Below are 21429 nucleotides of genomic sequence, written 5' to 3'. Positions count from 1 at the left end.
GTTGCCAGGGAGCATCCCGGCGCGCTCACGGCTGGCACGGCTGGCACGGCTGGCACGGGCACGCCGAGCAAACAGGAAACGTTGGCCCTTTTTGTTAGTCCCTGCCCGGGCTGCGTTAAACATTCATCGGGGAGCTGCCGGGAGCCAGCAGGGCCCAACAGCTCCCCACCCAGCGCCGGGACCTGCCGGTGAGTCCGGGCACAGCTTGGGCGCACCAGGAAACCCCTCCTGAAGTGGGGGTGAGGGTGACTGGCACCCCCGCTGCCCGCTGGAGGGCTGGTGGTGGCCGCTGGGCGTTGTGACCTCCGGAGATGTCACATCGGTGCGTGGAGAGGACCTGGGAGGGGGGGTGCCAGCTGCTGGGTGGGTAGGGACGGGGTCGGGACTTGCCCTCCTCGCAGGGCTGCTGCCGTCCTCTGGGCTTGAGCCAGCAGCTCCTGGGGCCCCGGCTGGTGGCGGGGGACGGGTGGCTCGCTGGGGACAGAGGGGTGGCTGTCAGCAAAGCCACCACCCTGCCGTGGGGACGGAGCTCACGTGGGGCGGAGGAAGGGCCGAGGCTGCCCCGGGTGGGAGCTGTCAGCAGCTCCGGGGAGTGGCCAGCAGGAAGCGGTGACAGAGGATGGGACACTGGCACTGCCCGGGGGGACGAGGTGGGCTAAAGGGCGTGGGGGTGGAGAAACAGGAGCTCCACCCAACACTTCGACCCCCCCCTGAGGGATGGAGGTGACAGGGGGGATGGGGTCGCTGCTGTCACCGTGCCCCCCCCACGATGGGGTTTTTGGGGGGGCTATGGGAGCAGAGGATGGGACACCGGCACTGCCCGAGGGGATGAGTTCCCGGCTATGGGGCACGAGAGTGGGCCCGGGGCGGGCACTGCAGGGCATGGGGTGGGAATAAAGTGGGGGTCCCCAACGCCCAGACCTCTGAGGGATGCAGGGGATGGGGACACTGCCATCACCGTGCCCCCCATGATGAGGTTTGGGGGAGCTCTGCGCCCATGGAACCCCACGCACTTCCCTCCTCGTCCTGCCCCCTCCCCCCCGGATGGCCTCCCCCAAGCCCCCATCCCCGGGGCCGCGGGGGGCTGGCGGCGCTGGGCTCGCCCCAGTTTCGTAAGCGGGGGGCCGGGGAAGGCAGGCGTGGGGCGTGGGATGAGTTCAGCCTCTTGGCTCCTGGCCCTGGATCCCATCCCTGGAAATGTCACTGGAAACTCTGAATGGGCCGAGCCCGCCCCAGGCTGCGGAGCACCGAGGTGGGGGGCAGCAAAAGCACCCCGGGGGGCACAGCGAGACCCAACAGCGGCGCGGACGTCGCTGGGTGACCACTCCCCCCCCCGCCCAAGGGATGCTTCGAGCAGGGGTTCCTGTTGCCGAGGATCTCAAGCTCTCCCCTCCTCCCCCTGGCACAGTTTGTTCCGTTGTTTTTTGTCCTTCCCGGCTGCTCCCGGCTCCGCGGGGCTCCCTGAACCCTCGGCACCCCCCCGGGGCCCCCCAGCTGGCACCACCCGGAGGAGGTAAGAGCTGGCCGGGGAGAAGGGGAGACCGATGGGGACTTGCTTTTGGGGGGCACAGTCCCGGGGCTCAGGACGGGGCTGGTCCCCAGCGGGCTGCGGGGGTAGGAAGGGAGTGGCACTGGTGGGGGTGCACCGGGGGGGTGCCAGTCTGGGCCCTGCTGTCCGTGTGCCCTGGGGCAGGCTGTGCCCAGGACCTCCGTTTCCCTGCGGGGGTGACAACCTTGAGGTTCAGCCCTGTGGCCTTCAAAGTTTGGGGGTGTGGGGAGCACAGCAAGGAGCCGGGGGGAGGGGGGAAGGGGGGTATCCCAGCCCCATCTGCCCCACCAGGGTGGCACACAGGGCACCGTGCCAGGCTGGCAGCCCCCCAGTAGCACCAGCTGCCCTTTTTGAGGAGGGGTCTGTGTGGTGCCAGGCTCCACACAGGTCCTCTGTGGCATCTGCAGGTCCCGGGGGTGCTGCCCAGGTCCCCCATGGCCTCTGCAGGTCCCGGGGGTGCTGCCCAAGCTCCCCATGGCCTCTGCAGGTCCCGGGGGTGCTGCCCAAGCCCCTCATGGCATCTGCAGGTGCCGGGGGTGCTGCCCAAGCCCCCCATGGCATCTGCAGGTCCCGGGGGTGCTGCCCAAGCCCCTCATGGCATCTGCAGGTCCCGGGGGTGCTGCCCAAGCCCCTCATGGCCTCTGCAGGTCCCGGGGGTGCTGCCCAAGCCCCCCATGGCATCTGCAGGTCCCGGGGGTGCTGCCCAAGCCCCCCATGGCATCTGCAGGTCCCGGGGGTGCTGCCCAAGCCCCTCATGGTATCTGCAGGTCCCGGGGGTGCTGCCCAAGCCCCTCATGGCATCTGCAGGTCCCGGGGGTGCTGCCCAAGCCCCCCCCTGGCATCTGCAGGTCCCGGGGGTGCTGCCCAAGCCCCCCCTGGCATCTGCAGGTCCCGGGGGTGCTGCCCAAGCCCCCCCATGGCATCTGCAGGTCCCGGGGGTGCTGCCCAAGCCCCCCCATGGCATCTGCACATCCCGGGGGTACTGCCCAAGCCCCTCATGGTATCTGCAGGTCCCGGGGGTGCTGCCCAAGCCCCTCATGGCATCTGCAGGTCCCGGGGGTGCTGCCCAAGCCCCCCATGGCATCTGCAGGTCCCGGGGGTGCTGCCCAAGCCCCCCCATGGCATCTGCAGGTCCCGGGAGTGCTGCCCAAGGCCCCCATAGCCTCTGCAGGTCCCGGGGGTGCTGCCCAAGCCCCCCCATGGCATCTGCAGGTCCCGGGAGTGCTGCCCAAGGCCCCCATAGCCTCTGCAGGTCCCGGGGGTGCTGCCCAAGCCCCCCCATGGCATCTGCAGGTCCCGGGAGTGCTGCCCAAGCCCCCCATGGCCTCTGCAGGTCCCGGGGGTGCTGCCCAAGCCCCCCATGGCATCTGCAGGTCCCGAGGGTGCTGCCCCTGCCCTGTTGGGGGTGGAGTTGCTGGGGGACAAACAAGGACCCTAAGTATCCCCAAGCATTCCTGGGGGCAGCTCCTGCCTGGCACAGCCTCACATCACACACACACCCCCCCCGAGTGCTGTCGGCAGCCGTTTTGGGGGTCCCGTGCCCCCACAGCTACTCTGTGCCACGGCCCTGGCACCGCAGTGGCGATGGCGAGTCGGGGCCCAGGTGCCCTCCCGGCTGGTGCCAGGCTGGGGCAGCGCCTTCGCGGAGCCTCTTCCCCTTCCCCTTCCCCTTCCCTCTCTCCCTGTTTGCGCTGCAGGGTGGGGAAAATTTTTTCTGCCTCTTCGTCTTTCTCAGCCCCGGGGAGGCTCGGCCTTGGCAGGCGGCCCGCTGCCATCCCCACGTGCCCGGGCACCGCTGCCAGCTGCATGCCACCACGCTGCCCCGGGATGCCAGAGCGGCTCGGTCATCGCCCGCTCCCACCCCGGGCTGGGGGTTTGCCCCCACAAAGAGCCCGGGGCGGGGCGGGGCGGGGGGAGGGCTGGGTGGTCCAAATCCACATGGAGAGCACTCAGGAGCTCCGTGCCAGGGCTGCTTCTTGCCTGCTCCCCCTGGCACCAGCAGGCTTCTCGAGCAGGGGACTGTGCCATGGTGGTTGGCATTCCTCTGTGGTGTCTTCTGCCCCTCTGAAGAGCAGGGGATAGTGCCACGGTGGTTGGCATCCCCCTGTGGTGTCTTCTGCCCCTCTGAAGAGCAGGGGATGGTGCCACGGTGGTTGGCATCCCCCTGTGGTGTCTTCTGCCCCTCTGAAGAGCAGGGGATAGTGCCACGGTGGTTGGCATCCCCCTGTGGTGTCTTCTGCCCCTCTGAAGAGCAGGGGACTGTGCCACGGTGGTTGGCATCCCCCTGTGGTGTCTTCTGCCCCTCTGAAGAGCAGGGGATGGTGCCATGCTGGTTGGCATTCCCCTGTGGTGTCTTCTGCCCCTCTGAAGAGCAGGGGACTGTGCCACGGTGGTTGGCATCCCCCTGTGGTGTCTTCTGCCCTTCTGAAGAGCAGGGGATAGTGCCATGGTGGTTGGCATCCCCCTGTGGCATCCTCTGCCCCTCTGAAGAGCAGGGGATGGTGCCACGGTGGTTGGCATCCCCCTGTAGTGTCCTCTGCCCCTCTGAAGAGCAGGGGATGGTGCCACGGTGGTTGGCATCCCCCTGTGGCATCCTCTGCCCCTCTGAATAACAGGGGACAGTCCCTGAAGGAGGGGCTGGGGCTGGCACAGGGCTCCCTTGGCAAAGCCTGGTGAGGTGAAGCTGCAGGAGGCAGCCAAGGCTGGGATCTCCCTCCCATGAGAGCACCACTTCCCTGACAGGGCATGGGCACCCCCAGGGCACCATCCCAGCACCCCAAGGCCATGGCAGGCCAGCTCCTGCCCCCTACCAGCAGCACGGAGGATGTGCCCCACTTCTGGCCCCAGCACAGGGCACAGCGGGTGAGTGAGCCCCGGGGGCTGCTGCATGCCCACAGGGTTGGCATTTGGGGACCCTTTGCCGGTGCCAGCCCCCCCCTTGTGCCACAGGTGCCCATCATCCGCCACCGCGGCTCCAACACGCTGAATTTTGACTTCCACGACAGCCGTGGCACAGCTGAGCGTGCCCAGGTGGCACCCAGGAGCCCAGGTACCCACCTCCGGGGGGGCACATGTGGGCACCCCCCGCGGGCCGAGGGCGAAGGCTCACCCTCACCCACCCTGTCCCCAGTTACCGAGTGGTACCAGACCTGGCCAGCCAAGGAGGGGAAGGTACCCAGCGGCCTGGCACCCGCTGGCCCCGTGCCCACCCCCGGGGCTGTGCCAGCTTGCCCCCGGGCGCCAGGCTGGTCTGGCACCTGGACCAAGGACAGCAAGCGGCGGGAGCGGCGCTGGGTGAAGTACGACGGCATCGGGCCGGTGGATGAGACGGGGATGCCAATCGCCTCCCGCTCGGTGAGTCGGGGGGCACAGGGCTGGGCTAGCCCCGCCCCTCGCCACCCCCTCGCCCCCCCCCTCGCCACGCCCCCCCCCCTGTGCCCGCAGAGCGTGGATCAGCCCCGGGACTGGTACCGCAGCATGTTCCGACAGATCCACCGCAAGCTGCCTGGTGAGTCGCGGTGCCAGGGCCTGGCACGGCAGGGCACGGCACGGCCTGGCAACCACTCATCTCCTCCTGCATCCCCCAGAGCCCGACTGGGATGCCCAGCGCTGTCCCGGGGGCGAATCCAGCCCCTCGCCCCCCGCGGTACCTCCAGACCCACGCAGGAAGGAGACGGTGCCCACGGACTCGCCCAGCGTGCCCAACGGGCTGGACTGGTGAGCTTGGCACAAGGTGGCATTGAAAAGCCGTCCCTTGTGGGTGCCCACGGGGTGGGGGGCTGCAGGGGTCTGAGCTCCTCCTGGCTCCCCACAGGAGCCACTGGGGTGCCACCCGTGCCACCGCGGAGCCTGGCAGCATTTTCGACTATGAACCAGGGAAGTCCTCGGAGCCACAGCAGGTAGGGAGCTCTGGCAGCCCTGGCACGGAGGGGTGCCGATGGGCACTGCAGCGGGCACACGGCTAACCAGCTCCCTGTCCCTCTCAGCCCCTGGCAGCGGTGCCCCCGGCGCGGGCTCAGTCCATCGAGGTACGATGCCAAGGGCAGGCGGGGAGCTGGAGGTGGCAGTGGGGGTCCTGGTGCCCACACTGATGGGATGTGAGGTGTGGGCAGTGCCAGCCTTGCCCACCACAGTCCCAGCCCTACCTGTGCAGGTGCTGCTGGAGCAGGAGCTGGAGCAGCTCAGCCAGGAGCTGGACAAGGACATGAAGGCCATGGAGACGCGGGGGCACCCGTGCCAGGTACCCAGCACCCTGCCCAGCACCCTGGCAGGTACCCAGCACCCTGCCCAGCACCTCTGCCAGGTACCCAGCACCCTGACAGGTACCCAGCACCCTGCCTAGCACTTATGCCAGGTATCCAGCACCTTGCCACGTACCCAGCACCCTGACAGGTCTCCAGCACTCTGCCCAGTACCTCTACCAGGTACCCAGCACCCTGACAGGTCCCCAGCACCCTGCCCAGCACCTCTGCCAGGTACCCAGCACCCTGACAGGTCCCCAGCACCCTGCCCAGCACCTCTGCCAGGTACCCAGCACCCTGACAGGTCCCCAGCACCCTGCCCAGCACCCGTGCCAGGTACCCAGCACCCTGACAGGTCCCCAGCACCCTGCCCAGCACCCGTGCCAAGTACCCAGCACCCTGACAGGTCCCCAGCACCCTGCCCAGCACCCGTGCCAGGTACCCAGCACCCTGACAGGTCCCCAGCACCCTGCCCAGCACCCGTGCCAAGTACCCAGCACCCTGACAGGTCCCCAGCACCCTACCTAGCACTCATGCCAGGTACCCAGCACCCGTGCCAGGTGCCCAGCACCCTGCCCAGCACCCTTCCAAGGTACCCAGCACCCTGCCAAGCTAGGCAGTACCCCTGGGTGCCTGCACAGCTGGGTGTGCGCACATCTGGATGCAGGCAGGGCCGGATGCCTGCACAGCTGGATGTGTGCCCGGGCAGGCCGCGGGCGCAGCGGGCCGTTGCCAGGGGGCGGTGGCAGCGGTGGTGTCCCCGCCGGCGTGGCCGTGGCCGTGGGACACTAGGACCCTGTCCGTCTGTCCGTCCGGCTGCAGGCCGGGCCCGGCCTCCCGGGTGATTAATTTTTCTCTCCCCCCCGCCTCCCCTTCCCCTCCCTTTCCCCTCTCCTCCCCTCCCTCCCTCCCTCCCTCCCGCTCCCCTCCGGCTCCTCTCGCAGGGCTCCGCTCGCTCCCCGGCTCCGGCCCCCGCCCGGTGAGTACCGATCCCCACTGCCCCCCGACCCCCAAATCCCACCGCCCCGACCCCCTGCTGCAAGTGGGGGAGCACAGCGGGACGGGACCCCACATTTCGCGGGGGGCTCCGGGGGTGGAAGAGACACCAGCGGGACCCTCCCTGCAGCGTCCCGGCTCCAGCGGCGGGGGGGGGGCGGTTCTCCACAGACCCCTTCCCCGGACCTCCCCCATTCCCTTCCCCCCCCCCCCCAAATGCCGCTGCTGGACACCTCCCCACACCCCAGCAGTGCCGGGGGGGTCCCCCCGGCGCCAGGCCGGCTGCCCGGTGGGTGGGACGGGGCCGTGCTGGGACGGAGCCTTTCCCCCGGCTGGGGACTGGGACTCCGTGTCCCGGGGCTTGGCTCCTGCCCAGCGGAGGTGACGGAGGTTGGATTCCCACCGCCCTGTCCCCAGCTGGGGCAGGAGGAGGAGGATGATGATGTATCCCCCCCTCGCCGGGATGCCTCTGGACACCCCCAGGGTACCCCCTGCCCGTTCCGGGACCAAACCAACCTGGCTCCACTTCTTGTAGGACCTACCATAACCAAACCCCACCCCTGCCCTCCCCTTCAAGCGGGGGGCTTGTGGAGGGCTGGGGAGCTTGGCAGCCCCCTGCCTGCCCCCCCTCACCTCTCCCCAGCTGCGTTTTGGGGGGATGGGTGAGATTTGGGCGCTTTTTAAGTGCCCCCCAGGAGCGAAGTTATCCATTAGCCAGGGGCCCTCCCCAGCTCCTCGCTTCCTGCTCGGCCGTGCCAGGGAGGTGCCAGTGGCACCGAGGGCAAACTTTGGACCTGTCCCGCTTGGTCACCCCTCAAATGAGACCCTGAGGGGTGCAGCTTGCGGAGGGGGACACCCCCCCGACCCCCAGAATCCAGGTCCTGGGGGGGGGTCATGGGGAGCAGCAGGGTTGGGAGTCCAGAGGATGTGGGGTTGGATGTGGGGCTCAGCTGTGCCCTGAGTTGTTGTCACACCCCCAGGAGCCCCAAAAATGAGACTCTGGTGGGGGGGGTACCCCAAAATCCCAGGCCTGAGGGTCCTGGTGAACAGTAAGGTTGGGAGCAGGGAGGGTGCAGGGCTGGATGTGGGGCTCAGCCCTGCCCTGAGTTGTTATCACCCCCCCAGGAGCCCTTAAAGCCAGACTCTGGGGGGGACACCCCAGCATCCAGGTCCTGGGGGGTCATGGGGAGCAGCAGGGTTGGGAGTTCAGAGGATGTGGGGCTCAGCTGTGCCCTGGTTTGTTGTCACCCCCCCCCCCCCAGGAGCCCTCGGTCACCTCACTGGCTGCAGACCCCCCCCAGCCCCCAGCACCCACCCCCCAGCCCCAGCATGGAGCGAGGTGGCCTGGGGCTGGCTGCTAACCGCAGCCGAGCAGCCCCCAGCAGAGGTGAGGCCTCCCCCTTCCCCTTCCCCACCTCCCCTTCCCCCCCTCCTTGCCATGGGGCACCCCAGGCCGAGCTGGGGGGTGGCACCCCATGGCCCCCCCCCCCCCCCATTTTGCAGACACCCTCAGGCCAGAGACCCTTCCCAGCCTGCCTGACCTGGGGGAGCCCCCGGAGGCTGTCAGGAGGGAGGAGAAGAAGGTGAGGTTGGGCTGATCCCATCCCGTGGGGGATTGGGAATGGCTGGGATGGGGGAGCCCCCCCCTCTCCCCCTCCCCCCCTCTGCCCCTTCCCCCCCATAACTGCTCCCCTCCCTCCCCAGATGAAAGCTGCTCGCCTCAAGTTTGACTTCCAAGCTGAGTCACCCAAGTGAGTGGAAAAGCTGCTGGGGGGGGACCTTGGGTGCTGGGTGGGAGCCCCTGGAGGTGGGGTGGCTGTTCTGGGGGTCCCCTGTGGTCTCTCAGATGGTGGCTGGGGACTGGAGGAGCTCCAGGATGTGGGGTGGCCATGGGGGGATCCCCTGTGGTCCCTCAGCTGGTGGCTGGGGACTGGAGGAGCTCCAGGATGTGGGGTGACCATGGGGGGGGGTCCCCTGTGGTCCCTCAGCTGGTGGCTGGGGGCTGGAGGAGCTCCAGGATGTGGGGTGACCATGGGGGGGTCCCTGCTATGTCCCCATGGTCCCTGATATGGTGGATGGGGAGTAGAGGACCCCTGGGACGTGGGGTGGCCACGCTGGGAGGGGTGAGGGAGGGTGAGTGCCCAACGTGCCCCTGCGGTACCCTGGGTGCCAGGTGGGGCCCGGAGGGAACCCCCAAGGTGCGATGCAGACACAGCGGGGGCGCCCTGCAGCGCCCCTGGCGGTGGCTGCGGGAGGTGCAGGCTGTGCGGTGGCCGTGCCGGGCTGGGGGGCCGGGGGCCAGGCTGATGCCCCCTGGGCACCGCCCCCGGCAGGGAGCTGGCACTGCAGAAGGGAGACATCGTCTACATCCACAAGGAGGTGGACAGGAACTGGCTGGAGGGGGAGCACCACGGCCGGGTGGGCATCTTCCCCTCCAACTACGTGGAGGTGAGCCCGGGGACAGGGCCGGGGGGGGGTGCAGCCGGGCGTGGGGGGCCTGGCAGTGCCCCTCACCCGTGTCTGTGTCCCCCGGCCCAGATCCTGCCCCCCACCGAGGTGCCCAAGCCCATCAAGGCCCCCAGCCTCCAGGTGCTGGAGTACGGAGAGGCCCTGGCGCTCTACACCTTCCGCGGGGAGCTGCCCGTGGAGCTCTCCTTCCGCAAGGTACTGCCCTGCCGAGCCGTGCCCTGCCGAGCCGTGCCCTGCCGTGCCGCGCTATGCTGTACTGTGCTGTACTGTGCCGTGCCGTGCCGTGCCTTGCCATGCTGTGCTGTGCCATGCCGTGCTGTGCCATGCTGTGCCATACTGTGCCGTGCCGTACTGTGCCGTGCGGTGCCGTGCCATACTGTGCTGTACTGTGCCATGCTGTGCCATGCCATGCTGTACTGTGCCATGCCGTACCGTGCTGTGCCATACTGTGCCTTACTGTGCCATGCTGTGCCATGCTGTGCCATGCCATGCCGTACTGTGCCATGCCGTGCCGTACTGTGCCTTACTGTGCCATGCTGTGCTGTGCCATGCTGTGCCATGCTGTGCCATTCTATGCCATGCTGTCCCACACTGTGCCATGCCATACCAGCTGTGCCATGCCATGCTGTGCCATACCAGCTGTGCCATGCCATGCTGTGCTGTGCCATTCCATGCCGTGCCATGCTGTGCTGTGCCATACTGTGCCACTCTATGCCATGCTGTCCCACACTGTGCCATGTCATACCAGCTGTGCCATGCCGTGCTGTGCTGTGCCGTACTATGCCATGCTGTGCCATGCTGTGCCACGCTGTGCCATACCAGCTGTGCCATGCTGTGCCATACCAGCTGTGCCATGCTGTGCCATGCTGTGCCATGCTGACCCTGCCCCCTCGTGCCCTGGCAGGGGGAGCAGATCAGCCTGGTGCGGAGGGTGGACGAGCACTGGTACCAAGGGCGCATCTCGGGCACCAGCCGCCAGGGCATCTTCCCTGCCAGCTACGTGCAGGTGCAGAAGGAGCCAAGGCTGAAGGCCACCGCCGAGGACTTCTCCTCCTCCCCCTCCTCCTCTTCCTCCTCCAGCCCTCGGCTCGCGGCCAAGTCGCCCTCCCTGCAGCGCTCCCCTGGTCCCCAGGGCTCCCCCGGGCTGGCAGAGCGGGCTCCCGGCGATGCCAGGCTGTGCCCATCCTCCTCCCCCCAGCACCTCGGCTTCTCCTTCTCCCACTCCCCCAAGCTGCCCCACGCCAGCCCCCTGAGCCCCTCCCCAGCCCCCTCCGGCCCCCTGCCCGCTCCGGCCACCCACCCCCAGCAGCCCGGGAGCCCCAAACAGGTGAGGCACCCCCACCCCTGGCACCACAGCCTGGCACTGCGTGGGGGTGGGGGCGAGTGCTGCCATCCTCACTGCCCCTTCCTCGCAGTGCCCAGCCCCGGGGCCACCTCCCGGCGCCCGCCCGGAGCCTGCTCCGTCCTACAACGGCTCCGAGATGCGATGGACGCCGTAAGTAGGGGGCGGGAGGAGGGCCCCGTGGTGGCACGGGGTGGGGTTGGGGGCGGTGCCAGGCTGGCAGGGGGTCCCTGGGCCGCTCTGTGTCTCCCAGGTACCGGGCACTGTACCAGTACCAGCCCCAGAACGCCGACGAGCTGGAGCTGCTGGAGGGGGACTGCGTGGATGTGCTGCAGCAGTGTGACGATGGCTGGTTCGTGGGTGAGTGCCCACCCGGCTGCCCAGAGCCCCCCTCCCACCATGCTGGGGCACAGCTTGGCACCCTCCCCCCCTTCACCTCTCCTCTCATGCCCTTCCCCACCCCAGGTGTGTCCAGGAGGACGCAGAGGTTTGGCACCTTCCCTGGCAACTACGTGGCACCGGTGTGAGCCCCGGAGAGGAGGAGGAGGAGCCTGGGGGCGGCGGGGGCAGGTGTTTGCTCCGGGGGGGGGCACACCTCGGCCACCCTACAGCTCTACCGTGCCCCCCTCTGTGGGCACAAAGTGCCTCCAGCTCCCTCCTGCCTCTGCCAAGGACCAATCCCCCCCAGCATGGATGGATGGGGGGGGGGGAGGGGGGAAGGGCCTCACCCCCCCCCCCCAGTGCCTTAACCTGACCCCCCCCACGCTGCTGCCCGGTGCCTTGGCACCCACATTGGCCGGTGCCAGGCCTGGCCATGACGGTGGTGACCTCCTGAGACGTGGCTCTGGTGCCATGCCCCTTGCCCAGAGGGCAGCTGTGGATTGCCTCTGGTGCCACCATTAAAGCTCAAGCTCAGCCAAGGCCCAGCCTGGTGGCACTGGGGGAGCCTGGGGGGGAGGAAGTGTTGGCACCATGGGGGGGGTGCCCACTAGCACACCCTGGCCACCCTACAGCCCCACTGTGCCCCCCTCTGTGGGCACAAAGTGCCTCCAGCTCCCTCCTGCCTCTGCCAAGGACCAATCCCCCCCAGCATGGATGGATGGGGGGGGGGGAAGGGGGAAGGGCCTCACCCCCCCCCAGTGCCTTAACCTGACCCCTCCCACGCTGCTGCCCGGTGCCTTGGCACCCACTCTGGCCGGTGCCAGGCCTGGCCATGACGGTGGTGACCTCCTGATGCCATGCCCCTTGCCCAGGGGGCAGCTGTGGATTGCTTCTGGTGCCACCATTAAAGCTCAAGCTCAGCCAAGGCCCAGCCTGGTGGCACTGGGGGGGGGTGAGGAGTGGGGGCTGGGATGGTGCCCACTGGCAGGTGTGGGGTACTGGGAGGGGGTGCTGTGGGGGTGCCCATGGGGTCCTTAGGCTGGGTGGTGGGCACCTGGTGCTGGGCAGGGTTGCAGAGGTGCAGGGGGGTGGTGGGTGGGGGGGCTGCAGGAGTGGGACTTGCACTGCAAAGGGGTGGGTGGGGGCCAGCAGTGGGGGCTATGGGGGTGCAGCAGTGCTGGGGGGGCTGCAGGGAGGCAGCCCTGGGGGGCATGGGGGTGCAGTGGTGCTGGGGGGGCTGCAGGGAGGCAGCCCTGGGGGTATGGGGGTGCAGTGGTGCTGGGGGGGGTGCAGGGAGGCAGCCCTGGGGGGCATGGGGGTGCAGTGGTGCTGGGGGGGGGGCTGCAGGGAGGCAGCCCTGGGGGGCATGGGGGTGCAGTGGTGCTGGAAGAGATGCAAGGGGCCCTAATGAGCTGCATCAGTGCTGGGGGGGGGTTACAATGGTGCTTGGGGGGCTGCAGGGGTGGTTGCAGGGTTGCATAATGTCTTGTGGGGCTGCAGTGGTGCCCATGGGGGGGGAGGCAGTAGTGAGTGGGGGGCTGCAGAGGAGTGTGGGGAGCTGCAACAGGACATGTGGGGCTGCAGTGGTGCCCATGGGGGGGAGGCAGTAGTGAGGGGGGGCTGCAGAGGAGTGTGGGGAGCTGCAACAGGACATGTGGGGCAGCAGTGGTGCCCATGGCTGGCTGCAGTGATGCATGGGGGCTGCAGGAGGGCACCGAGGGCTTTGCATGTGGGGCTGCAATGGGGCAGAAGGGGCCGCGGCAGTGCCCCGGGGGGGGGGGGGGCGTGCGGGGGTCGCAGCATTGCCTGCGATGCTGGACGGACATGGGGGGGCAGTCAGCAGGCGCTCCGTGGGACCCCCCTACAAGCCGAGGGGGACCCTCCCCTGGGCATCGGCCAGTGCCCGCTCCCTGCTCCCCGCTCCGAGCCGTGCCCGCTCCCCGTCCGCCCCGTCGGGGCAATCGGTGCCCGCAGACGGCGCTGCGGAGTCTCCTCCCGGCCCGGCCCGGCCCCGCCGGGCTCCGCCGGCCCCTTCCGAAGGGGAGGTGCCGCTGCCGGGGCCGTCCTCGGTTCCGCCGCCCCACGGGGGCTGCCCGGCTCGGCCGCCCACCGGTGAGTGCTCCCTGGGGGTGGTGGGGGGTGGATGCGAGGGGGTCCGGGGGGGGGTACCAGTGCCCGGCCCTCGGGGATGCTGCTCTCGGGGGTGCCGGCTCTCGAGCCTCGGGGTTGTAGAACTCGGGGGTGCCGCTGCCCGACCCCTAGGGGTGCAGCTCTCGGGGGTCCCGGAGGGGAGTGGGGGGCTGCTCGGAGTGCTGCTTGCCCAGGGAGGGGAGGAGTTTTAGGGGGGCGCAGGCAGCCCCTGTGTCCCCAAGTCCCCTGCGCCTGCTGGCATCGCCTGTCACCCGCCGTCACGGGGTGCCAGGGGGCAGTGCCAGCTGCCAGAGCCACAAAGGCATCGCTGTGAGCCGGGGAGGGGTCCTGGACCCAGCTGGGGACCGAGGTGAGGGGGCAGGGGGCAAAGGTAAGGGGGGGGGGGGGGCTAGCAGGAGATGGAAAAGGGGTGCGGGGGTTGGAGAGAGGGGGCAGAGGTTGGAGAGGGAGGTGGAGGGGAGAGGGAAGAGGTGCAGGGAATGGAAGAGGGGTGCGAGGGGCAGGAGAGGTGGGGTGCAAGGGATGGAGGAGGGGTGCAAGGGACAAAGGTGGGGTGCAGGGGACAGAAGAGCTGGGGTGCAGGACTGCTGGAGGGGTCCGGGAGTTTTGGCCAGCTGGGTTTTGGGGTCCTGGGGGGCCATCAGGAGGTGGCTGGCCGAGGGATGCTGAGCGGAGCCGGGTCGTGGGCAGGGGGTTTGGGCTTTCCTCCCCGGTGCTTCGAAGCCCAGCCCAGGAAATTCTTCCGGGCAGCCTCTCAAGACCCTCTTTGTGCGCTTGGGATTTTTAAAATGCCTTCCCCGGCGGCTGCGGACGGGGGGTGCTGAGCTCCTGCTGCCCCCCCCGGGGGGTGCTGAGCTCCTGCTGCCCCTCCCCGGGGGGTGCTGAGCTTCTGCTGCCCCTCCCCGGGGGGTGCTGAGCTTCTGCTGCCCCTCCCCGGGGGGTGCTGAGCTTCTGCTGCCCCTCCCCGGGGGGTGCTGAGCTCCTGCTGCCCCCCCCGGGGGGTGCTGAGCTCCTGCTGCCCACCCGGGGCTCTGCCGCCGGCTGCCGGGGGACAGGATGGGGCCGAGCCGGTGCGGAGCAGCCGGGCAGGGAGCAGCGATGGCAGAGCCGGTGACAGCTCGGGGGAGGGGGCTGCTCCTTCCCTCTCGTCCCACCCAAGCCAAGCACTGCCGCGGGCACCCCGGGGTGCCCTCAGCATCCTCCCGGCGGTGAGGGCTGGCTGCAGGATGAAGGGCTCAGGGTGGTCCTCGCAGCCCCAGCCGGACCCTCGCCCAGGCCCTCCCCCGGATCCTCTCCAGCGCTCGGCTGCCCTGGCAGCCACATCGTCCCCTCCAAGCCCTGCTGGCTCGGCTGTGCCATGCCACAAGCCACCAGCCCGGCTGCCAAGGCCTCGCTGGTTTCCTGCCATCCCCCGGGGACGGTAGGGGGGCAGCAGGGTGACCTCGCCTGCCCCCTCCCGCTGCCCACACCACCGGGGGGGCCCTGGGGATCCCAGGACCCCCTTGCCCCTGGGTCCCTCCTGTGCTCAGGCTGAGGCTGGCAGAGGAGGAAGCCACCAGCCCCAGCCCGGGGGGGGTACCAGGGCAGCGAGAGAGGAAGCAGCGGTGGCTGCCCCCACCCTGCCGTGCCACCAGCTCCTGGGTCCCCTCCCCGGAAGGAAGGCGCCAGCAGGCTCCAGCACCCCACGCTGGGCACCTTTGGGGTGCGGGGCTGGGGGGCGGTGGGGACAGGGAGAGCCTTTGGTGGGCTCTGCTGCAGGGAGGGAGGAAGGGAGGAAGAAGGCTCTCCTCTGCCTCATCCCCCCCCCCCACACTTTGCCACCGCGGCTCTCTGCCTGCCCAGAGCCCCCTCCTGCCATGCCGGTGACGGTGACCTTGCCCGGGCCGGCCCCCTGGGGCTTCCGCATCGCCGGGGGAAGGGATTTCGGGAAGCCCATCACCATCTCCAAGGTAGGAGCCCCCCCGCCGCGGCCCTGGGGCAGGCTGCGGGGATGCTGAGGCCGGCAGCGGGCTGGGCCGGGCCGGGCTGCTCCGGGCAGCGGATCCTGTTTGTCCTCCTGCCGCCATCCTGCTCCGTGGGAACGTCCCCACGGGTGGGTGACAGTGGAGGGGGGTGGGGGGATGGGGATTGTGCCACTGGGCCGGGCTGAGCTTCCGAGTGTTGTTGTGGTGGCCTTGGACCCCCCCCTCCCTCCCCGGGCAGAGAGCCTGGCGCCCGACTGGCACAGCCGTGGGGATTCTGGTGGGTGGGGGAGCCCTGGCAGGGTGGCACCTGGGCACCAACACCCAGCTGGCTGCACCCAGCTGTGTGTGTGCCAGGCTGTGGTGATGTGAGAGCGGCAACAGGACGTGTGGGGCTGCAAGGGTGCCCCCATGGGGAGCTGCAGTGGTGCCCATGGGGAGTTGCAGTGGTGCATGTGGGGCTGCAGTGGTGCCTGTGGGGCTGCAGTGATGCATGTGGGACTGCAGTGGTGCCCATGGGGAGCTGCAGTGGTGCCCATGTGGGGCTGCAGTGGTGCCTGTGGGGCTGCAGTGGTGCCCATGTGGGGCTGCAGTGGTGCCTGTGGGGCTGCAGTGGTGCCCATGGGGAGTTGCAGTGGTGCCTGTGGGGCTGCAGTGGTGCCCGTGGGGAGCTGCAGTGATGCATGTGGGGCTGCAGTGGTGCCCATGGGGAGTTGCAGTGGTGCCTGTGGGGCTGCAGTGGTGCCCATGTGGGGCTGCAGTGGTGCCTGTGGGGCTGCAGTGGTGCCCATGGGGAGTTGCAGTGGTGCCTGTGGGGCTGCAGTGGTGTCTGTGGGGCTGCAGTGGTGCCTGTGGGGCTGCAGTGGGACATGCAGGGTGCACATGGGAGGGCTGTGGGTGTGTGTGTGTGGGGCTGCCCTCCAAGATAACAGCAGGGCCGTGCCCCTGCCCCCTCCTCTGCGGAGGTGGCAGAGCAGGGGAAGGCAGCTGGGGCTGACCTGCGGCCGGGGGACGTCATTGTCACCATCAACGGGGAGAGCACGGCCGAGATGCTCAACGTGGAGGCACAGAACAAGATCAGGAGGAGCCCTGGGGAGCTGCAGCTGCAGGTGGAGCGGTAGGCTGCTGTGCTGAGTGCCAGGGTGGGTGCCAGCCCGGGTGCTCGGCTCCCCGGCCCTGCCCCCAGGCGGGTTAGGGTCCCCCAGCCCCGTGATGTTTTTCCCCTCCAGCGACTCTTGGGGCTGTGCCACCCCCGCGGGACTCTGTCCCAGCTCTGTAATTAAAGAGTCAGGCAGTAATGAGGCCGAGCAGCTCTGGCAGCCGTTACCTGGTGGACTGGTCCCAGCTGGGGGCCTGGAGCTGCTGCTGCTTCTTGCCTCTTCCCCGAGGGGAGGGGGGAGGGGGCGCTGCAAGGGGGTGGTTGTGCACGGGGGGCTGCGGGCTCCTGGGGCAGATTCAGGACCCACCAACACTCTCCCTTGGCCCCTAGGTCCCTGGTGCCAGCCTCCAGCCACACCAACGGCGACACATCGCCGGAGAGGTTGGCCACACGCTTCCAGGTGAGCCCTGGGCAGCTCCTGCACCCCTCAGACCCCCACCCAGGGCTGATTTCAGCTCCTGGCATCTCCCCTGACCCCCACCCAGGGCTGATTTCAGCTCCTGGCATCTCCCCTGACCCCTACCCAGGGCTGATTTCAGCTCCTGGCATCTCCCCTGACCCCTACCCAGGGCTGGTTTCAGTACCTGACATCTCCCCTGACCCCCACCCAGGGCAGATTTCAGCTCCTGGCATCTCCCCTGACCCCTACCCAGGGCTGATTTCAGCTCCTGGCATCTCCCTCCCCCTCCTCCCAGGACACAATGCAGATGCAGGACAAGAGCCAGGGCACCCTAAGGGCATCCTGCCCCAGCCTGGCATCCCCCAGCTGCCTGCCTGGCAGTGGCAGGTAAGGCTGGACTTGGCTGGGGGTGGGCAGGGGTCTGGGCAGGGCCAGGGGCTCTGCTGATGGCTCCATCCTCTTCCCCACAGCTCACAGCTCCTGGAGGAGGAGTTCACCTCTCCCAGCCTTGGCCAGGTGAGCAGGAGCTGGGGGGGCTGTGTGGGGCCAGGAGGAGATGCTGGGAGGTCATCTGTGCCCTGTACCCCCCCCCCCCCCCCGTCTCCTTTTGCAGTTCATTGCCCTATGGAACCCCAAGCCATCACCTCTTGCATCTCAAGCATCTCCCTCTCCAGCTCCAAACCATCTCCCTTTGCACCCCTACAGCACCCCCTTTGCAACCCCAAACCTTTATCCTCTTCAACCCTAAACTTTGCCCTTTGGAACCCAAAACCATCATCCTTTGAGCCCCAAACCATCATCCCTTGCAGCCCTACACCTTAAACCTTTAGCAGCCCCAAACCATCCTCCTCTGAGCCACAAACCATCCTCCTCTGAGCTCCAAACCCACCTCCTCCTGAGCCCCAAACCCACTTCCCTCCGAGCCCCAAACCCACCCTTCCTTTGAGTCCCAAACTATCCTCCCTCTGAGCCCAAACCCACCTCCTCCTGAGCCCCAAACCCACTTCCCTCCGAGCCCCAAACCCACCCTTCCTTTGAGTCCCAAACTATCCTCCCTCTGAGCCCAAACCCACCTCCCTCTGAGCCCCAAACCCACCTCCCTCTGAGCCCCAAACCCACCTCCCTCTGAGCCCAAACCCACCTCCCTCTGAGCCCCAAATCCACCTCCCTCTGAGCCCCAAACCCACCTCCCTCTGAGCCCCAAACCCACCCTCCCTGAGCCCAAATCCACCTTCCTCTGAGCCCAAATCCACCTTCCTCTGAGCCCCAGTCCACCTCCCTCTGAGCCCAAATCCACCTCCCTCTGAGCCCAAATCCACCTTCCTCTGAGCCCCAAATCCACCTCCCCCTGACCCCCAAACCATCCTCCTCTGAGCCCCAAACCATCCTTCTCTGAGCCCAAATCCACCTTTCCCTGAGCCCCAAATCCACCTTCCTCTGAGCCCCAAATCCACCTCCCTCTGAGCCCCAAACCATCCCACTCTGAGCCCCACACCACCACCCTTTGGACCCCCAGACCAAACCGGGTCTGGGGTCTTACCACCCCCACTGCCACATGATCTCCCAGCCCTGCTCTCCCCCAAGGGCCACTCTTGTGGTTCCACCTGCCCAGCACGCTGGCCCTGGCCCTGGCACACCTGGCCAGGGCTGATTTGCTTTGCTCCGTGCCTCTTGGCACCGGCGCCTGCCTGGGGAGCCCAAACCAGTTCGGGGAGGCACAGCCCAGCCCCTGCCAGCGCCAGAGGACTTGGGGCGTTGGCAGGGCAGGGACCCACGGCCCAGCGTCCCCCCGGCAGCTCCCTCTGTGCCCCGGGGCGCAGGGCTGGGATGCCCTGGGGGTCGGGGGGGGGGTTGGGGGTTGGGATGCCTCCCTGGGCTGCCCAAACCGGTCCCGGGATGCCTGCAGCCTCCCGGTCCCTCCCCGCCGCGGCTCTGGGCGGCTGCTGAAGCCCCACGGGGCAGCCGCTGGCTCCGGGGCTGGAGTCTCCCTCCTCTCCTTCTCCTCCTCCTCCTCCTCCCTTCCCAGTTTTCCTTTTTCTTGTTTTTCAAGCCCAAATTGGGAAGCGGCGGTGGCTCCGGGCTGAGCCCTTCCCAGCTGCCTTTGGCCGCAGCCTCAAGCCACCCCCTTGGCTCCCGCAGCTCCTCTGCTCCCTCCCCGGCTCCTTCAGCTGCCTTGGGGCCAGCCCTGGAGGGTCCTGGCCAGCCCTGGACCCACCCCAGGGTGGTCCATGGGGTTGGGAAGGGGCTGCTTTGCCCACCCCCCCCCCGGAAAAGCCCCCCCGGGATGGTTCTTGGTGGCTCTGGTGGGGACGACCCCAAGGCTCCAGCTCCACCCGTGCCTGATTTTAGCTCTTCCTTCACCTCCCTCTGGCCTCACAGGGCCCTTTTCCATCCTGGGGGGTTGGGGGTGCAGGCAGGGGGGGTTCCTTGTGTCGTTCTCCCCCCTCCCCCCCTTCCCAGACCCCAGCTCCTGCAGGCTCTGCCCTGGGCTCCCATCTGCAGCTCCTGGGAACAGCAGCTTCCACTTAGCTGGAATTGGCCTTTCCTGCCGCCCTGCTAAGCAGCAGCAGATGCTGGGGGGGGGGCTGGGGGGGCGGTGGGGGGTGAGGGGCACAGGCATAGGCTTAGGCTTACTGCTCTGGGGTCTCCTGGGGGGACTGCTCCTCTTCCCCCACAACCCCAGGGGGCCCACTGGCCCCAGCAGGGAAGGGTCCCAGTGGGGCCAGCTTGGGGCTGCTGTGGGGTCCTGGGCTCTGGGGGGGTCCCTGTGGGGCCAGGTTGGGGCTGCTGGGGGGTCCTGGGCTCTGGGGGGGTCCCAGTGGGGCCAGCTTGGGGCTGCTGTGGGGTCCTGGGCTCTGGGGGGGGGGTCCCAGTGGGGCCAGCTTGGGGCTGCTGGGGGGTCCTGGGCTCTGGGGGGGGTCTCAGTGGGGCCAGATTAGGGCTGATGTGGGGTCCTGGGCTCGGGGGGGGGGGGGGTCCGAGTGGGGTCGGATTGGGGCAGCTGTGGGGTCCTGGGCTCTGGGGGTGGGGTCCCAGTGGGGCCAGATTGGGGCTGCTGGGGGGTCCTGGGCTCTGGGGGGGGTCCCAGTGGGGCCAGCATGGGGCTGCTGGGGGGGTCCTGGGCTCTGGGGGGGTCCCAGTGGGAGGGCAGTCCATGGCCAGAGGCCTCAGGTCAGTTGTCCCCAGGAGGGGGTTGCAGGGTGGGGGTCTGCAGGCACCCCCCAGGCTCAGGACAGTCCCTGAGGCAGCCCCATTTGCTCCCCACCCCCCTCCCCCGAGCACCCAGCACCCTCTCCTCTGTGCCAGGAGCAAGGAAGCCTGAGCCAGGAGCACAGCACCCCGGGATCCATCCTGCCTCCAGCACCCCCTCGGCCACCTTCCCCCGGCGCCGGGACCCCCCCGGGCCCCTGGGAGAGGAGGCAGCGGCGACGCAGCTCCCCCCCTGCCAGCTCCTGCAACAGGTAGGGAGCAGGGATGGGGGCGGGGGGAGGGGCACGGGTGCAGGGGAGCCCCCAGCACCGTGCACACATCCTGCCACGGCTGCTCAGCACCCCTGGGTGCTGTTTCAGCCCTGCAAAGAGTTAAGAGGCAGGGAGGGCAGTGGGAGGGCTGAGCAGGTTGGGGCACATCTCCTAGAGAGAAGGAAGAAGGTGAGAAGGGACAAATGGGTGCAGGGGAGCCCCCAGCACCATGCACACATCCTGCCACAGCTGCTCAGCACCCCTGGGTGCTGCCTGGGTGCCGTTTCAGCCCTACAAAGAGTTAAGAGGCAGGGAGGGCAGTGGGAGGGCTGAGCAGGTCAGGGGTGAAAGGAGAAGGTGAGAAGGGACAAATGGGTGCAGGGAAGCCTCCAGCACCATGCACACATCCTGCCACGGCTGCTCAGCACCCCTGGGTGCTGTTTTGCCCTGGCAAAGAGTTTAAGAGGCTGAGAGGGCAGTGGGAGAGGTGAGCAGGTCAGGGCAGCTCTCCTAGGGTGAACGGAGAAGGTGTGGGGGGGGACAGGTGGGTGCAGGGAAGCCCCCAGCACCCATGCACCCCATCCTGCCACGGCTGCTCAGCACCCCTGGGTGCTGTTTCAGCCCTGCAAAGAGTTAAGAGGCAGGGAGGGCAGTGGGAGGGCTGAGCAGGTCGGGGCACATCTCCTAGGGCGGAGGGGGAAAGCGCCAGCTGGGTGCAGCTGGGAGCAGCCAAGCATCGGGGTGCTGGGAACCCATCCCCCCCCGTCCCGTCCCCCCCCCCCCGACACCAAACCGACTTTATTCCATCTCCCCCCACCCCTGGGCGCCTGGCGAAGCCCGGGGCCGGAGCCAGCCATGAGGCGTTTGGAGGAAGACTCCGAAGTCTACAAAATGCTGCAGGAAAACCGGGAGCTGAGGGCGGCCCCGCGGCAGTCCAGCACCTTCCGGCTGCTGCAGGAGGCGCTGGAGGATGAGGATGGAGGTGAGGAAGGATGGGGGGGGGGGGGGGTGGTGTTACGGGGGGAGTGGGCAGGGGGACGCGGCAGGGGCCAGCTGAGGAGATCCCGATGGATTTGATGTGTTCCTCCCCCCGCCCCAGCTCCTCACCCCAGCTGGATCTCGCCCGGCAGCCGCGCACCAGGGGCTGGGGGCCAGAAGCTTCACCTCTGCGAGAAGTGCGGCAGCAGCATCGCGTGAGTGCCGCTGGGGGGCGCTAGGGAGGAGCTGCGCCCTACCCTCCTTGCCCTCCTTTCCCTTCCCTCCCCTGCCCTCCCTCCTTTCCTTTCCTTTCCTTTCCTTTCCTTTCCTTTCCTTTCCTT

At 68.6% G+C, this 21429-nt stretch overlaps 2 protein-coding genes across 9 annotated transcripts; both read left to right on the top strand.

Annotated features, from left to right (window-relative positions):
* The first annotated feature begins 115 nt into the window (after positions 1–115).
* Positions 116–11903, top strand: SORBS3 (sorbin and SH3 domain containing 3). 6 transcript variants are annotated; one of them, XM_068171090.1, is made up of 20 exons: positions 116–188; positions 1409–1513; positions 4292–4411; positions 4499–4598; positions 4680–4903; positions 4994–5057; positions 5137–5266; positions 5364–5448; positions 5536–5577; positions 5703–5852; positions 6735–6769; positions 8049–8173; positions 8290–8369; positions 8491–8537; positions 9120–9234; positions 9325–9450; positions 10160–10582; positions 10671–10750; positions 10851–10957; positions 11063–11903. In XM_068171090.1, exons 3-20 carry the CDS (start codon positions 4295–4297, stop codon positions 11122–11124), a joined length of 2112 nt encoding a protein of 703 aa, XP_068027191.1. In that variant the 5' UTR covers positions 116–188; positions 1409–1513; positions 4292–4294; the 3' UTR covers positions 11125–11903. The 6 variants fall into 6 exon arrangements, with proteins under 6 accessions (XP_068027191.1, XP_068027192.1, XP_068027190.1 ...); XM_068171091.1 differs by lacking the exon at positions 116–188 and adding an exon at positions 216–322; XM_068171089.1 differs by lacking the exon at positions 116–188 and adding an exon at positions 582–650.
* Positions 11904–12787: 884 nt separating this feature from the next.
* Positions 12788–21338, top strand: LOC137461323 (PDZ and LIM domain protein 2-like). Of its 3 annotated transcripts, none has more exons than XM_068171095.1 (9): positions 12788–13090; positions 14972–15078; positions 16056–16207; positions 16580–16649; positions 16915–17036; positions 17120–17165; positions 19956–20110; positions 20947–21092; positions 21210–21338. In XM_068171095.1, the coding sequence occupies exons 1-9, from the start codon at positions 12790–12792 to the stop codon at positions 21305–21307; spliced, it is 1197 nt and encodes a 398-aa protein (XP_068027196.1). In that variant the 5' UTR covers positions 12788–12789; the 3' UTR covers positions 21308–21338. The 3 variants fall into 3 exon arrangements, with proteins under 3 accessions (XP_068027196.1, XP_068027197.1, XP_068027198.1); XM_068171096.1 differs by having other exon boundaries at positions 12791–13090; positions 16945–17036; positions 21210–21337; XM_068171097.1 differs by lacking the exon at positions 12788–13090 and adding an exon at positions 13311–13478.
* The last annotated feature ends 91 nt before the right edge of the window (positions 21339–21429 follow it).

Source organism: Melanerpes formicivorus, unplaced genomic scaffold (genome assembly GCF_026170545.1).
Source record: "Melanerpes formicivorus ecotype bairdi unplaced genomic scaffold, bMelFor1.0.p_v2 SCAF_1778, whole genome shotgun sequence".
Lineage (NCBI taxonomy): Eukaryota > Metazoa > Chordata > Aves > Piciformes > Picidae > Melanerpes > Melanerpes formicivorus.
The sequence above is the reverse complement of the archived record's forward strand: the minus strand, read 5'-3'. Positions and strand labels throughout refer to the sequence as shown.

Bases quoted from the DNA above. Each gene is read 5' to 3' on its own strand.
- SORBS3 (XM_068171090.1), top strand. From the start codon at position 4,295: ATGGGCACCCCCAGGGCACCATCCCAGCACCCCAAGGCCATGGCAGGC. The intron at 6,770-8,048 runs GTGAGTACCGAT...CCCCCCCCCCAG, and splicing joins CCGGCTCCGGCCCCCGCCCG to GAGCCCTCGGTCACCTCACT. The intron at 8,370-8,490 runs GTGAGGTTGGGC...CTCCCTCCCCAG, and splicing joins TCAGGAGGGAGGAGAAGAAG to ATGAAAGCTGCTCGCCTCAA.
- LOC137461323 (XM_068171095.1), top strand. From the start codon at position 12,790: ATGCTGGACGGACATGGGGGGGCAGTCAGCAGGCGCTCCGTGGGACCC. The intron at 15,079-16,055 runs GTAGGAGCCCCC...TCCTCTGCGGAG, and splicing joins AGCCCATCACCATCTCCAAG to GTGGCAGAGCAGGGGAAGGC. The intron at 16,650-16,914 runs GTGAGCCCTGGG...GGCTGATTTCAG, and splicing joins GGTTGGCCACACGCTTCCAG to CTCCTGGCATCTCCCTCCCC.